This window comes from Leptodactylus fuscus, chromosome 8 (genome assembly GCF_031893055.1).
Source record: "Leptodactylus fuscus isolate aLepFus1 chromosome 8, aLepFus1.hap2, whole genome shotgun sequence".
In the NCBI taxonomy this organism is placed as follows: Eukaryota; Metazoa; Chordata; class Amphibia; order Anura; family Leptodactylidae; genus Leptodactylus; species Leptodactylus fuscus.
In genome coordinates, this window is record NC_134272.1 from 91,594,400 (window position 1) to 91,611,141 (window position 16,742).

Consider the following 16,742-nt stretch of genomic DNA (forward strand, 5'->3'; position numbering starts at 1 on the left):
GAGTATAATACAGGATAAGTAATGTAATGTATGTACACAGTGACTGTACCAGCAGAATAGTGAGCGCAGCTCTGGAGTATAATACAGGATAAGTAATGTAATGTATGTACACAGTGACTGTACCAGCAGAATAGTGAGCGCAGCTCTGGAGTATAATACAGGATAAGTAATGTAATGTATGTACACAGTGACTGTACCAGCAGAATAGTGAGCGCAGCTCTGGAGTATAATACAGGATAAGTAATGTAATGTATGTACACAGTGACTGCACCAGCAGAATAGTGAGCGCAGCTCTGGGGTATAATACAGGATAAGTAATGTAATGTATGTACACAGTGACTGCACCAGCAGAATAGTGAGCGCAGCTCTGGAGTATAATACAGGATAAGTAATGTAATGTATGTACACAGTGACTGCACCAGCAGAATAGTGAGCGCAGCTCTGGAGTATAATAAAGGATAAGTAATGTAATGTATGTACACAGTGACTGTACCAGCAGAATAGTGAGCGCAGCTCTGGAATATAATACAGGATAAGTAATGTAATGTATGTACACAGTGACTGTACCAGCAGAATAGTGAGCGCAGCTCTGGAGTATAATACAGGATAAGTAATGTATGTACACAGTGACTGTACCAGCAGAATAGTGAGCGCAGCTCTGGAGTATAATACAGGATAAGTAATGTAATGTATGTACACAGTGACTGTACCAGCAGAATAGTGAGCGCAGCTCTGGAGTATAATACAGGATAAGTAATGTATGTACACAGTGACTGTACCAGCAGAATAGTGAGCGCAGCTCTGGAGTTATAATACAGGATAAGTAATGTAATGTATGTACACAGTGACTGTACCAGCAGAATAGTGAGCGCAGCTCTGGAGTATAATACAGGATAAGTAATGTAATGTATGTACACAGTGACTGCACCAGCAGAATAGTGAGCGCAGCTCTGGGGTATAATACAGGATAAGTAATGTAATGTATGTACACAGTGACTGCACCAGCAGAATAGTGAGCGCAGCTCTGGAGTATAATACAGGATAAGTAATGTAATGTATGTACACAGTGACTGCACCAGCAGAATAGTGAGCGCAGCTCTGGAGTATAATAAAGGATAAGTAATGTAATGTATGTACACAGTGACTGTACCAGCAGAATAGTGAGCGCAGCTCTGGAGTATAATATAGGATAAGTAATGTAATGTATGTACACAGTGACTGTACCAGCAGAATAGTGAGTGCAGCTCTGGAGTATAATACAGGATAAGTAATGTATGTACACAGTGACTGTACCAGCAGAATAGTGAGCGCAGCTCTGGGGTATAATACAGGATAAGTAATGTAATGTATGTACACAGTGACTGTACCAGCAGAATAGTGAGCGCAGCTCTGGAGTATAATACAGGATAAGTAATGTAATGTATGTACACAGTGACTGTACCAGCAGAATAGTGAGCGCAGCTCTGGAGTATAATACAGGATAAGTAATGTAATGTATGTACACAGTGACTGTACCAGCAGAATAGTGAGCGCAGCTCTGGAGTATAATACAGGATAATTAATGTAATGTATGTACACAGTGACTGTACCAGCAGAATAGTGAGCGCAGCTCTGGAGTATAATACAGGATAAGTAATGTAATGTATGTACACAGTGACTGCACCAGCAGAATAGTGAGCGCAGCTCTGGAGTATAATACAGGATAAGTAATGTAATGTATGTACACAGTGACTGCACCAGCAGAATAGTGAGCGCAGCTCTGGAGTATAATACAGGATAAGTAATGTAATGTATGTACACAGTGACTGCACCAGCAGAATAGTGAGCGCAGCTCTGGGGTATAATACAGGATAAGTAATGTAATGTATGTACACAGTGACTGTACCAGCAGAATAGTGAGCGCAGCTCTGGGGTATAATACAGGATAAACAATGTAATGTATGTACACAGTGACTGCACCAGCAGAATAGTGAGAGCAGCTCTGGAGTATAATACAGGATAAGTAATGTAATGTATGTACACAGTGACTGCACCAGCAGAATAGTGAGAGCAGCTCTGGAGTATAATACAGGATAAGTAATGTAATGTATGTACACAGTGACTGCACCAGCAGAATAGTGAGCACAGCTCTGGAGTATAATACAGGATAAGTAATGTAATGTATGTACACAGTGACTGCACCAGCAGAATAGTGAGCGCAGCTCTGGAGTAAGATAAGTAATGTAATGTATGTACACAGTGACTGTACCAGCAGAATAGTGAGCACAGCTCTGGAGTATAATACAGGATAAGCAATGTAATGTATGTACACAGTAACTGCACCAGCAGAATAGTGAGCGCAGCTCTGGAGTATAATACAGGATAAGTAATGTAATGTATGTACACAGTGACTGCACCAGCAGAATAGTGAGCGCAGCTCTGGAGTATAATACAGGATAGGTAATGTATGTACACAGTGACTGCACCAGCAGAATAGTGAGCGCAGCTCTGGAGTATAATACAGGATAAGTAATGTAATGTATGTACACAGTGACTGCACCAGCAGAATAGTGAGCACAGCTCTGGAGTATAATACAGGATAAGCAATGTAATGTATGTACACAGTGACTGCACCAGGAGAATAGTGAGCGCAGCTCTGGAGTATAATACAGGATAAGTAATGTAATGTATGTACACAGTGACTGCACCAGCAGAATAGTGAGTGCAGCTCTGGAGTATAATACAGGATAAGTAATGTAATGTATGTACATAGTGACTGTACCAGCAGAATAGTGAGCGCAGCTCTGGAGTATAATACAGGATAAGTAATGTAATGTATGTACACAGTGACTGCACCAGCAGAATAGTGAGCGCAGCTCTGGAGTAAGATAAGTAATGTAATGTATGTACACAGTGACTGTACCAGCAGAATAGTGAGCGCAGCTCTGGGGTATAATACAGGATAAGCAATGTAATGTATGTACACAGTGACTGTACCAGCAGAATAGTGAGCGCAGCTCTGGAGTATAATACAGGATAAGTAATGTAATGTATGTACACAGTGACTGCACCAGCAGAATAGTGAGCACAGCTCTGCAGTATAATACAGGATAAGTAATGTAATGTATGTACACAGTGACTGCACCAGCAGAATAGTGAGTGCAGCTCTGGAGTATAATACAGGATAAGTAATGTAATGTATGTACATAGTGACTGTACCAGCAGAATAGTGAGCGCAGCTCTGGAGTATAATACAGGATAAGTAATGTAATGTATGTACACAGTGACTGCACCAGCAGAATAGTGAGCGCAGCTCTGGAGTAAGATAAGTAATGTAATGTATGTACACAGTGACTGTACCAGCAGAATAGTGAGCGCAGCTCTGGGGTATAATACAGGATAAGCAATGTAATGTATGTACACAGTGACTGTACCAGCAGAATAGTGAGCGCAGCTCTGGAGTATAATACAGGATAAGTAATGTAATGTATGTACACAGTGACTGCACCAGCAGAATAGTGAGCGCAGCTCTGGAGTATAATACAGGATAAGTAATGTAATGTATGTACACAGTGACTGCACCAGCAGAATAGTGAGCGCAGCTCTGGAGTAAGATAAGTAATGTAATGTATGTACACAGTGACTGTACCAGCAGAATAGTGAGCGCAGCTCTGGGGTATAATACAGGATAAGCAATGTAATGTATGTACACAGTGACTGTACCAGCAGAATAGTGAGCGCAGCTCTGGAGTATAATACAGGATGTAACTTACTAAACTGAGTGAGGAGTGAATTTCACCCTTTGGTGTGCCAGAGATTAGAAGTCACTCAGAGTGTCACTATATCACCAATATTCTTAAAATTATTACTTACATAAAATAAAAGGAAATAAAAAAAAAAAAAAAAAAGTCCAATCCCGAAATAAATCCAATTGATTTCAAGTCACTCTACGTCGACACCTGCTGGTCATACACAGCACAGCAAGATCTATTTTATTTGGATTTTAAGGTTTTATGTCATAGTATATAGATCTGTGAATGTCTTATATCCTTTATATTTCAATTCTTCACTTCTTTGCCCTCTTGCTGTCAGGAAATGGTTACGTCTTTGCTCATGTTCAGGAATCCTTTACAGATCTGATCCTTTTGTCTCCACTACAAACAATAATCTAAGCTTAGAACGTGCAGCACAAATGTATCCCCTGTCCTATTAGTTTGTTACAATGTATCAGGGCGGGTTTAATGTATCCAAAGGGAGTCCATCCTGTTTCACACACAGATGATTTTCTAGTAGATACAAATGTAGCAAACTCTCAGCTGTGACAAGTATTGTTGGAGATTTGTCCTTCTCGCTGACAGCAAGCAGAGATCTTGACATTAGTGACTTGCGGAGCTGCCCAGTATATTGGAGCGTCGTTGCTTGCACTTCTGTGCGGTATTTCTGTCTCTGGCACCAGACAAGCAATTACATAAACTGCTAACAGAACATTTTACATCAGACCATCCCATGTAATCCTGGGAATTGTGGGAGCCTCTAATTACAGGTACAGCTTTGGGATGATCAGATCACATGACCCTCCGTGACCAATAGTAATGCAAACAGACCATATGGGGCACAGGGGTGGTTAATGGGGTTGTGTCCCTCAAATAGAGCACCAGGGAGGTAAAAGTACAAGGTCTGGGCTAAGTGCTGTTATGTAGGTCATGGAACCCCAGTGTTACATCCCATACTATTAGAGCTTACACTGCCTACTGCAGATGAGAGAAGCTTCACTAAACATATGCAAAGCTCAGCCATTTCAAAGCTGTTCTGCAGCAGCTACAGGGCTTATTCTGCAATAGCTGAAGTGTATATCATAAGGTTCTGCAGCAGCCAAGTTTCTGCTGTGAGGTTCTGCAGTTGCGTTAATGACTTATGTGTGGCGAGGTTCTGCAGCAGCTAAGCTGTATACGGTCTGCAACAGTTGGTTTGTGTATTATGTTTGCAGCAGATAAGGTGTGTATTATGAGGTTCTGCAGCAGCTGAGGTGTGTATTATGTGGTTCTGCAGTTGTGTATTATGTGGTTCTGCAGCATCTGATGAGCAGTTCTTCAGCACCTGGCAGTTATTATGAAGGTATACAGCTGAGCTGTGTATTATGAGGTTCTGCAGCAGCTCAGGTGTGGATTATGAGGTTCTGTAGCATTTGCAATAGATATTGCTCAGGTTTAAACCTGCTGGGGTGTGCACTATGATGTCCAGCATCTAAGATGTGGCTTACGAGGTTCTGCAGCATTGGAGGGGTGTATATTTTACTACTCCATCCTGGTTGCAACACATCTTTAGGCTGAGGCCCCACGTCATAAAAACTCAGATTTTTTTGTTGCGTTTTTTAAGCCAAAGCCACAAATGGCTACAAAAGGAATGGGAAATATAGGGAAAGTTATTCTACTTCTCCCATTTGCTCAATCCACTCCGGGCTTTGGCTCAAAAAACTGCAACAAAATCTGCACCGTGGGCTTCAGCCTTAAAGCAGAAACAGGACTTCTTAATCTATATGTAAATGAGCTGTTTTGTGCACCCTGGGCATGGCTGTGCCTGCCAGAACACCCATTTTTGGTTGTGGTCCTCATGTATGGACACCATGTGCAGAACATGTGAGAAGGTTGATTTTTATTCAGAGGCAAGGTTGCACTTAGACATAAAAACATAAAAAATGTGAAGAAGGATCCCACTGAACAACATAGTAATGGATTGCAAGCAATTTTTGGAGATGGTAGACTCCCTTTATAAAAGACTCACCGATGGCCAGCAATGCTCCAATAACACATATGATACAATGTATAGGATATTTAATAACACTATAGCAATATATATAACTGGCTGATTGTAAGGTACGAGCCGCCTGTATCCAGCATCTGTGTCTGCAGACTGTTGTTTATGACCTGTACACTCGCACATCACAGTCTATTATAAGCCATTACGCAATCCTGAGCCAGAGCATATTAAGGTTAATAAAATTCACCTTTTAGTTTATGAGCTGTATAAAATCCATTTTGGCCTCCAGTCCTTTGTCTTTATGTGTGCACAGACCCGGCGAGGATGATTGATGATATCCATGTAGATTATGTCATATATAATTCGCAGCATGCACACGTTTTATGGCACAGGGGACAGTGGAGTCTCTGTGTGATTGATTCATTATTTCATTTCTCCAATGCACTAAACAGGAGAAGTCAAACAACTTTCCAAAGAGTCTTCATTACCAATCTCCTACAGTTTTGTGTATACAGCCCATCTATGACACTGTGAGAGAGATAGGGAGATAGGGATGGAGACAAGTGACACAGAATAGGCCAAAGGAAAAGAGAGGAAAAAGTGGCTTAACCGGGAACAACCACTGATCCCTGAGCCCGCAATACCACAAGCAGGGAACACCCACTGCGCCCTGAACCTGCAAAATTACTAACAAGGAACACCCACTGCACCCTGAACCTGCAACACCATTAACAGGAAACAATTACTGCACCCTGAACCTGCAACACCATTAACAGGGAACTCCCACTGCGCCCTGAACCTGCAACATTACTAACAGGGAACACCCACTACGCCCTGAACCTGCAACACCATTAACAGGGAACGCCCACTGCGTCCTGAACCTGCAACACCACTAACAAGGAACAACCATTGAGCCCCAAACCTGCAACGTTACTAACAGGTAACACCCACTGAGCCCTAAACCAGCAACACCACAAGCAGGGAACTACCACTGAGTGCTGAACCTGCAACAAGTAAATATAAATGCAAAAAATATGTGCACTAATTAGAAAACTAACAAACCAAAAATGTGATGCACTAAAACTTGACCTTTATTAGTAATTTTAAAAGCCAACCTGAACCTGCAACACCACAAGCAGGGAAAACCACTAAAGCCTGAACCAGAAGCTTCCCTGGTAGTGCCAACTTAGATCTGAACCAAAAGCTTCTCTGGAAATATTAACTGAGATTCATACCTACAGATCCACAGTCAGGAAACAATGACTAAAGTCTGGACCTGCATCTTCACAGAGAAAGCTCACTGAACTCTGAACCTGTAGCCTAACAAGCAGGGAACCAGGACTGAGCCCTGGGGATTAATAGGGATGGAGACACAGGACACAAAATTGCCTAGAGAAAGGTGAGTGAGAGAATGGCTTTACTGGAAAATACCCAGTGTGCTCTGAACCTGCAACACCACAAGCAGGGAACAACCACTGAGCACTGAAGCTTCCCAATCTCTGAGCCTGAAGTTTCCCAGGGAATCCCCACTAAGCTCTGAACCTGCTGATCTACAATACGGGGAATGACTGAGTCCTGAACCTGAAGCTTCACAGAGAAAGCCCATTAAGCTCTGAACTATTAGCTGCACAAGCAGGGAACAACCACTGAGCCCTGAGCCTGCAACAACCTGGGGAACACCAACTGAACTCTGAACCTGATCCTTCAAAGGGGAGAATACTCACTGAGCTATGAACTGAAAGATTCTCATGGAACACCCACTGAACTCTGAATCTGCAACTGCACAAGCAACACTGCAGAGAAAGCAAATCCCAAAAATCAAGGAAATAAAACCAGTCAAAAACACAGGACAACGCAAAGCTCTTCAAGTATAAATAGATACAAACTAAAATACATATGTCTTCAAGAACTTTTCCATTTGCATTGCCAGACAGTATTGTTGCACCCCGAAAAGTTTTCGGATACCAGGGACTACAGTTCTTAAGTAAAGGACAACAAGGACAGGGGCAATAAATCAATGTACACCAGGGACTTGGACTCTAAACTATAGGACACCAAGAACTTAGACTCTAAACCACAGGACACCAGGGACTTGGACTCTAAACTATAGGACACCAAGAGCTTAGATTCTAAACCACAGGCGACCAGGAACTTGGACTCTAAACCACAAGACACCAGGGACTGGGACTCTAAACCACAGGAAACCATTAGCAGTGTCCCCAGGTAAAGAGCACAGCAAACAGGAGTATTTCACAGCAGAGAAGTGAATCGTTTCTGTAGCTGTAGGGAAAGATTTGCCAATTCACTCCAAAAATAAAAGAACCAAAATCATAGAAAACAGAATAAAAAAAGTGTCCAAAATCTACAAACATAATAAAGTTAATGGCTCCGTCCGTATCCGCAGAGCGGGCACCATCCAGGTGCTGTACAGAGCGCACACCTGGCTCCATTCTATACAGTAATTTGCAGACACCTTATAAATCACCTCAAGCTGCTCCAGACACTATAAAGAAAGCCAGACAGTCTAAGGAGTAAAACAAAGGAAGCCTGGACTAAGACAGTGCTGCAGTGTCCCAGAGGTAGAGCCGGCACTGCAATGCTTACTACGTGAAAGGCCAGAAACATACAAGCGTCTGTATATATGTCCCCCGGCCCGTATACAGGTATAGTGACACATTACACCAGCGAGGACCCAGGCTGCATGCAACCATCCCAACCAATGGCCAGCGATATTGTCCTCCTAAGGTCATCGTACAAGAAGGTCGGGTCACTCCCAGGTTTTGGACCTTTGCACTGTAAACAAGTCCCATCAATATCTGATCTCATTTAAAGGTAAAGTTCAAGTCTATTGTTTGTAGCTGTGGATAATATTGTTACGTGATTGACCTGCGACCCCCTCACATCTTAATAGTGCTGTCCACTTAAGGGTTAACAGCTCCTACTAGTAAGAGATCCTCCTTCCCCCAAATTGTAAATGGAAAAGTTCAGGGGTAGACTTTATATATGGGAAGGCCGCTCCTTCCGCTCCCTCCTGCATGATGCGCCTATGTAACAGGGGTAATGGAGACAACCATGGCCAGAGGACATGAAGACAAGACCTGCGCAGGTGTCCAGGACATCCGCTGGTACCATAAGGGGAGGTCCAAATATACAGCCATGTAATACCTGGAAGGACAGCAGGTTTACTAGAGAAGAAGTTCTTCCACTCAGTTGTGCATAAATAGGTTTATATAAGAGACATCCAGAGCTGTGCCCTGCACACAGGTGTATATAGAGCACAACCCCAATGTTATTACCCCCGTTCCTCTGCACAATCTTTGGGCCTCGCACACACTTTGCACTTGAGGGCAGTTTGGCCTCATCCTGTTTGTTTACCACAGACATGACGTTGCGTGCAGGTCAATGTCACGATGCTCAGTCCTGTGCGTGCAGCCCCCCCCCCCCCCCCTGATGTTTTTGTAAAGTTATTTATCCATCTATATAAACACATATAATGATTTTTTCACCCCACCCCTTTGCTGCTCCTTCTCCCAATATTTTCTGCCCCTGACAATTGCGACAAATACAAGATGTCGCACACAGGTGCGAGGGGGCCTTACAACAGATATCAGAATGTTCTCCCCAATTATGGTGGGGGCTCTTGCCACTCTGTAGTAAAGAGAATGGGTCCAACCTGGTCTGGATCCCCCCTCTCCTGGGACCCCATTGAGGATGAGCATTTATCCCTGTCCATTTATCTCACTGCTGCCCCCAGGACCTTGCAGCCCTAGGCAGGAGCCCAGTTTGCAAAAACAAACAAACACATTTTACCTTTGCCCCATGAGTACTTCAATCTTAGTATAATATGCCCGAGCACTTACAGCACCCAAAAAACTGACTGTACCCCTGTTCATTAACATCCCTACTGGTGGTAATACATAGGCTACAACAAGGAGGAGTCCTGCTCCCCAGTATGTACAACATGATACCTGCCTAACTTAATATACCACCAAAACGCTAAATAAACTCTGCTACCAAACCCCCCCTCCCCATTTCCTATATGCAGCCACAGAGGTCATTCTATATATGGCCCAGACCTGAGCCCCAATTTCATTAAAGGCAACAGACACCCCCCGACCACCCCACAATGCCCGATACTGTAGCACATGTCTGTTTTACACAATGCACCCTAAAACAATTCCCCCTCCCCTCCATGAAACAATTATCCCTGCCCCTTCAGTCTGTCCTCACTGCCCCGTAGTTGGCATCCAAAAATGTTCCCCAATAATAAGCAATGTCACCCCCCCCCCTGAAGAAGCTCCTTATTCGGGTAACTCATGTCTGTTTTATAGACCACACAGGGAGCCCAAAGACTCAATGCACCCCAAAACAAGTTTACACCCCTTCCCCCTACAGCATGTGAGTATGAGCCCCGGTACCTGTTAGTCGTTCCTGGCTGGCCCCGTAGTCGGCGTCCCTCCTCTTGGCGCACGTCCCCTGCCCCTGCACCAGCGCCTGCAGGGGGAGCTCTGAGCCAGGGTTGGGGTAACAGCGCAATCCTCCGGCGCAGCGTGCAGTGTACACCCCGCACGATTCACCCTCCAGCCGGGCACAGACCGAGCAGCAGCCACAGCCCGGAGCTCGCACCAGCTCCAAACACGGGGGCCGGGAAGAAGCGGCGGGGCAGGCGGCCAGGCGCTCCGGGGTGCACTGTGGGCAGCGGAACAGGACCTCAGCGCTGGATGGGGCGCACATGGAAGCCAGCAATAGCAGCAGGTGCCCGGGGTGATGCATCCTGGAGCAGGCACTGGGCTGAGAGATGGGCACACGACTGCCGGACTGCCACCTGGAGCAACAAGCTACCCTGACCTTGTCTGCCACTTGGGTCCCTGCCCTCTGACTGCTTGGCACTGGTTTCTGCCTAACACCCCTTGAGTCTGCTCTATCACTCTTATCCCTCTCTACCTCACAGGAGTCTTTCTGCAATCCCCTAATTCTATAATTTACCCCTGCCCCTCTACCTGCAGTCTTCTGCCCCCTGCCCTTGTCTGTTTCTAGCTTCACTCTGTTACACCTGGCTGTAGTCTCTTGCCCCTGGTCTTTGCCCCTGGCTGCAGACTCTTGCCCCTGGCTGCAGACTCTTGCACCTGGCCGCAGTCTCTTGCCCCTGCCTGCTCTGTGTTACCCCTCCTGTACAGGCAGACAGTAGTTTGCAGCTGGAGCTGGTTCAGCACTTTGCTCCTGTCTCTCTCACTTCTCCCTGCACCTTTCATCAGCTTTTATTTCTCCTCTGCTCCCTCCTGCCTGTCTCCTCCTCCTCCCACCCTCTCGCCCAGTCGCTCTCTTTGTGGCTGCTCTGTCTCTTTCCCTCTGGTTGCTGTCTCTCTTCTACCTAGGACTGTAGGGGATGTCTCTGCAGACGCCAGGGTACCGTCTAATAGATTGAGCCTCCATATATTTATAGCTCTGGATTCCTGGATCTTATTATTACTGGATCCCTGGCCCCAGCGCCAGACACAATGAGAACTGTGCAATTCCTGGAAAACTCACATTCATCATTCTTATCCAGACTCCAAGGAAATGCACTTTTCTAGATGCAGCCTAATACCCTATTACTGGACACAGATCTGACACCCCATTAGTAGAGGCATCCAAGACCCCGGACCTCAGCAGTAGACGTAATAATCAGACTCAATATCACATTATTGGACATAGACTCAGGACCTCATTAATGGAAAAAGACCTGGTATATCTTAAAGTACATAATCAGACTTAATACCCCGTTATTGGACATAGTCAGACCCGGCAACCCATTACTGAACATCCTGGTGACAATTCAGTACTCCATTATTGGACGGAGTCAGAGCTGGTACTCCATCATTGGACACACTAATAATTCAGTACTCCATCATTGGACAGAGTCATACCTAGTACCCCATTATTGGACCTGGTCATTGGACACACTTAGGAACCAGTACCCCATTAATGGACACTCTATCAACCCAAAAGCCAATTAATATAAATAATCAAACCCAGTTCCCCAGAAGTAAAGAAACTCACAACCCAAGACCCCATTAATAGGCATAATCAGGATAAATACCACAACCACTCGGCACCCTACTATTGGACAGGGACCTGGTACCCCACTAATAAACATAATCAGACCCAGTCCTTCATTATTGGATGCATTCACAGACCAAGAGCCCATCAAGACTAAATGAAAGCAGGTTCCCCATTATCGGACACACCCAGGACTCCATGGCAAGACATAGTGAGACTGAGCACATTTACCAGTACTGGTCACTACTTACCTGGCTGATCGTTCGGGGGCTGTTTACTATCTCATCCCCATTGGTTCCAGTTTTGTGCCATGTTGCCAGCTGGTTGATATCTGGCTCTAGCGCCTTATGATGGCATCTTTGAGGAGGCGCTACATTTGGCTCTTCACTCCTACATGGGGACACATTTGTACAAGACACAGAGTCACATATGAGGTTGGATCTTAGCCTTACAACCCGGAGCCATATGGGGAGAGAAATTGGTAACCAGATAACAGAGTGTAAACCGAGAGATCCAGTGATGGAGTTGTGTTTTGTTACAAGTGGTTACATTGTAGCACCAGCCGGATTCCATACAAACCTGAATTTCTTTTGAGGTATACCACACAGAGGGTGAGCCACACACTATCCAAAAAAAGGCTGATTTTCTAGGATTTCCAAAAATTTTCATTATAATGTCTGTTCAAATATTGATAGAACTCAGGGAAAGTCTGTGAGTCCAGCACCCGCTCCCCCATAGAGAAAGTCTTTGAGTCCTGCTCCCCCCATAGAGAAAGCCTATGAGTCCTGCTCCCCCCATAGAGAAAGCCTATGAGTCCTGCTCCCCCCATAGAGAAAGCCTATGAGTCCTGCTCCCCCATAAAGAAAGTCTTTGAGTCCTGCTCCCCCCATAGAGTAAGCCTATGAGTCCTGCTCCCTCTATAGAGAAAGCCTATGAGTCCTGCTCTCTCCATAGAGAAAGCCTATGAGTCCTGCTCCCCCATAAAGAAAGTCTTTGAGTCCTGCTCCCCCATAAAGAAAGTCTTTGAGTCCTGCTCCCCATATAGAGTAAGCCTATGAGTCCTGCTCCCCCCCCATAGAGAAAGCTTATGAGTCCTGCTCCCCCCCATAGAGAAAGCTTATGAGTCCTGCTCCCCCCCATAGAGAAAGCCTATGAGTCCTGCTCCCCCCATAGAGAAAGCCTATGAGTCCTGCTCCCCCCATAGAGAAAGCCTATGAGTCCTGCTCCCCACATAGAGAAAGCCTATAAGTCCTGCTCCCCCCATAGAGAAAGCCTATGAGTCCTGCTCCCCCCATAGAGAAAGCCTATGAGTCCTGCTCCCCCCATAGAGAAAGCCTATGAGTCCTGCTCCCCGCCATAGAGAAACCACCCAATTACAGTGCCAGTCCATAATAAACGTTACGCCCGGCAGCCATTGTGACCCCATTATTAGGGCTGACTGTTATTTTTCACAGCTCAGATTATCGGTACCGTTTTCATGGACCCAATTCACCCACTGAATTTAATGGGTCCATGTAAAAAAGGGGCGCTGCACAGATACTGAACAGATCCTTGAAATACATGGCCCAGTCTCGGCTTGGTAGTGTGAATAACGGCTTAGGTAAGGTTTACCACTTTTCTGGGGCATTTCATGTAATAAAGATGCCCCAGAGTCTCATTTGGATCAGTTTCTCGGTGCACATCCTCCAGTGTCTTCTTCCTCCTCCCTTATCTTATGTGTGTCTATACAGTGGGGCAGTTCTCTTGTGGGTAGTCTTGCCACTGGACAAGATGTAAAACAAGTCTGTGTACGACGTAGAGGCAGTCTGTCATATGCCAGAATAAAACATATCAATAGAACAATGCAGCACGTGGTGGTGACCCAGAAAATTGATGCTGGGCCACACAAACAGGGTCATCCTTGCCAAGTTTTAAGGAGGGACATCAAGGACTTTCCAAAGCCAGGGGCAGCTCAGCACAGAGAATGTTCTCCATATGCTCAGACCAGACCCTTCTTGGTTACAGGTTCCCACCATATACCACCACCATCTGTATACAGATCTCAGACCAAGCCCAAAAAAAGATACAGAAAGTAGACATGTTTATAGAACCCCCTTCCCCCGACCTCCCTGCCACCATATTGCTGCATCCAAGTATTATTGAGCCAACCACTCCTTTGTATGCTGTGGTCTGCACGGTTTTCCCTGGCCATTGACTTTCTGGTATTTCAATAAAAAAGATAGACAAGTGTTGCTTGACGTCTCCTTGGAACTACCTTGGGATCACTATAATTCCTGGGTCTATCGATACCATGTGACTGTTCTAGGATAAAATACAAGAGAACGTGTCAAATTCACCCTGAAGGCACTGATAGGGCTAATGGAGTTTCTAATAGTGGGCGAGTTCTCGATCACGTCATATAGGTGGGTGCTGCTCCATGTATAGCATCTTTATCAACCTAACCCCAGGGGTAGAAACTAAAGCGGGGCCCCTGAGGGAAGCCATGTGTCCCTCATACAGGTTATGCTTCACCAACACATTCCATGAACGCATTTGGCTGACATGAGCATGAGGCTCCATGACTGATGGTTGTGGCTTCCACACCTGCATGATGGACCACGACCATGTGAATTCCTGAGAACGGTCCGTCGCTCTTCATTACTGTGTTCTCTGGAGATTACCAGCCACATCTTGTTTCTGAATTTCTTAGATACATATTGATAGATTTACTTCTGCTAGTGAATCCTTATGGATGTGATCCCCATCATTATCACCATGAGAGAACCCCTAAATATGTTCCAACTCCCATCCTATTTCATAGAAACTCAGGCATATTGCATAAAGATTTGTATAGTTCTGCATTCAGGAGTTTTATTGGCCACTTCATCCGTCCCCATACAAGATGCTGAATTCTGTCTCCCTTCCAAGGGACCCCTGTAGAAAACATTGCATAGAAGCCTTGGGCTTGAGGGAACCCAATAGATAAGAAGACTCTTCAATATCATGTCTTCATTCCACCGTCACTTGTTGATACCAGGAAACAGTCAGCAGGCTGCTGTTAACAGATTGTTGTTTTGTACTTATGTGCAGAGTCGTGTCTTACTATAAGGTGGTGGGAGTCTAATAACTCATTGCCATGTTAATAACATATACCCATTAATAAAAATGCATCAACAGCAGCCGTAAGAGAATGTCCATTAATCGAAAAGCTGACTGAATCTAAAACAGAGGCGCTAAATATTCCTAATGGATCTGGTGACTTTATGGATACAGATATATATGGAATGATTGTCAATGTTATCAGTTGTGATACATGTACCTGAAGAATTTCATGTTACAATATGGTTATCACTGTGATTTCTGTTTTTCTAATTTTATTTCCTAGTCCTGCTTTGTTATGATTGCTTGTGATGCCTCCAGGTCAGAGCTCAGAGGGTGCTTGATCCTTGTACAGTTCAGAGTATAGTGAATATTTGCATCCTGTAAGCTGAGATTTCAGGGCTCAGTGCGTCTTGTTCCATGTGAAGCTGATATTTCAGGGCTCATTGGGTCTTGTTCCATGTGAAGCTGATATTTCAGGGCTCATTGGGTCTTGTTCCATGTGAAGCTGATATTTCAGGGCTCATTGGGTCTTGTTCCATGTGAAGCTGATATTTCAGGGCTCATTGGGTCTTGTTCCATGTGAAGCTGATATTTCAGGGCTCATTGGGTCTTGTTCCATGTGAAGCTGATATTTCAGGGCTCATTGGGTCTTGTTCCATGTGAAGCTGATATTTCAGAAGTCAGTAGGTCTTGTTCCATGTGAAGCTGTTATTTCAGAAGTCAGTAGGTCTTGTTCCATGTGAAGCTGATATTTCAGAAGTCAGTAGGTCTTGTTCCATGTGAAGCTGATATTTCCGGGCTCATTGGTTCTTGTTCCATCTGAAGCTGATATTTCAGGGCTCATTGGGACTTGTTGCATGTGAAGCTGATATTTCAGGGCTCATTGGTTCTTTTTCCATGTGAAGCTGATATTTCAGAGCTCATTGGGACTTGTTCCATGTGAAGCTGATATTTCAGGACTCAGTGGGACTTGTTCCATGTGAAGCTGATATTTCAGGGCTCATTGGGTCTTGTTCCATGTGAAGCTGATATTTCAGGGCTCATTGGGTCTTGTTCCATGTGAAGCTGATATTTCAGGGCTCATTGGGTCTTGTTCCATGTGAAGCTGATATTTCAGGGCTCATTGGGTCTTGTTCCATGTGAAGCTGATATTTCAGAAGTCAGTAGGTCTTGTTCCATGTGAAGCTGTTATTTCAGAAGTCAGTAGGTCTTGTTCCATGTGAAGCTGATATTTCAGAAGTCAGTAGGTCTTGTTCCATGTGAAGCTGATATTTCCGGGCTCATTGGTTCTTGTTCCATCTGAAGCTGATATTTCAGGGCTCATTGGGACTTGTTGCATGTGAAGCTGATATTTCAGGGCTCATTGGTTCTTTTTCCATGTGAAGCTGATATTTCAGAGCTCATTGGGACTTGTTCCATGTGAAGCTGATATTTCAGGACTCAGTGGGACTTGTTCCATGTGAAGCTGATATTTCAGGGCTCATTGGGTCTTGTTCCATGTGAAGCTGATATTTCAGGGCTCATTGGGTCTTGTTCCATGTGAAGCTGATATTTCAGGGCTCATTGGGTCTTGTTCCATGTGAAGCTGATATTTCAGGGCTCATTGGGTCTTGTTCCATGTGAAGCTGATATTTCAGGGCTCATTGGGTCTTGTTCCATGTGAAGCTGATATTTCAGGGCTCATTGGGTCTTGTTCCATGTGAAGCTGATATTTCAGGGCTCATTGGGTCTTGTTCCATGTGAAGCTGATATTTCAGGGCTCATTGCTTCTTGTTCCATGTGAAGCTGATATTTCAGGGCTCATTGGTTATACCCTGTGAGTCTCTCCCTGTCCTTTCTCTCCATGCTCTTTGCCTTCCCTTCTCACAATGGTTGTAATTTCTATG

At 44.8% G+C, this 16,742-nt stretch overlaps 1 protein-coding gene across 1 annotated transcript in view; it reads right to left on the reverse strand.

The window, feature by feature from the left end:
• Positions 1-10,545, reverse strand: part of IGFBP2 (insulin like growth factor binding protein 2) — a 44,008-nt gene extending 33,463 nt beyond the window's left edge. Inside the window, exon 1 of the mRNA XM_075284676.1 lies at positions 10,155-10,545. Within this exon, the coding sequence (XP_075140777.1) occupies positions 10,155-10,509 (355 nt within the window). The 5' untranslated portion in view covers positions 10,510-10,545. The remainder of the gene's footprint in view (positions 1-10,154) is intronic.
• Between the last annotated feature and the right edge of the window lie 6,197 nt (positions 10,546-16,742).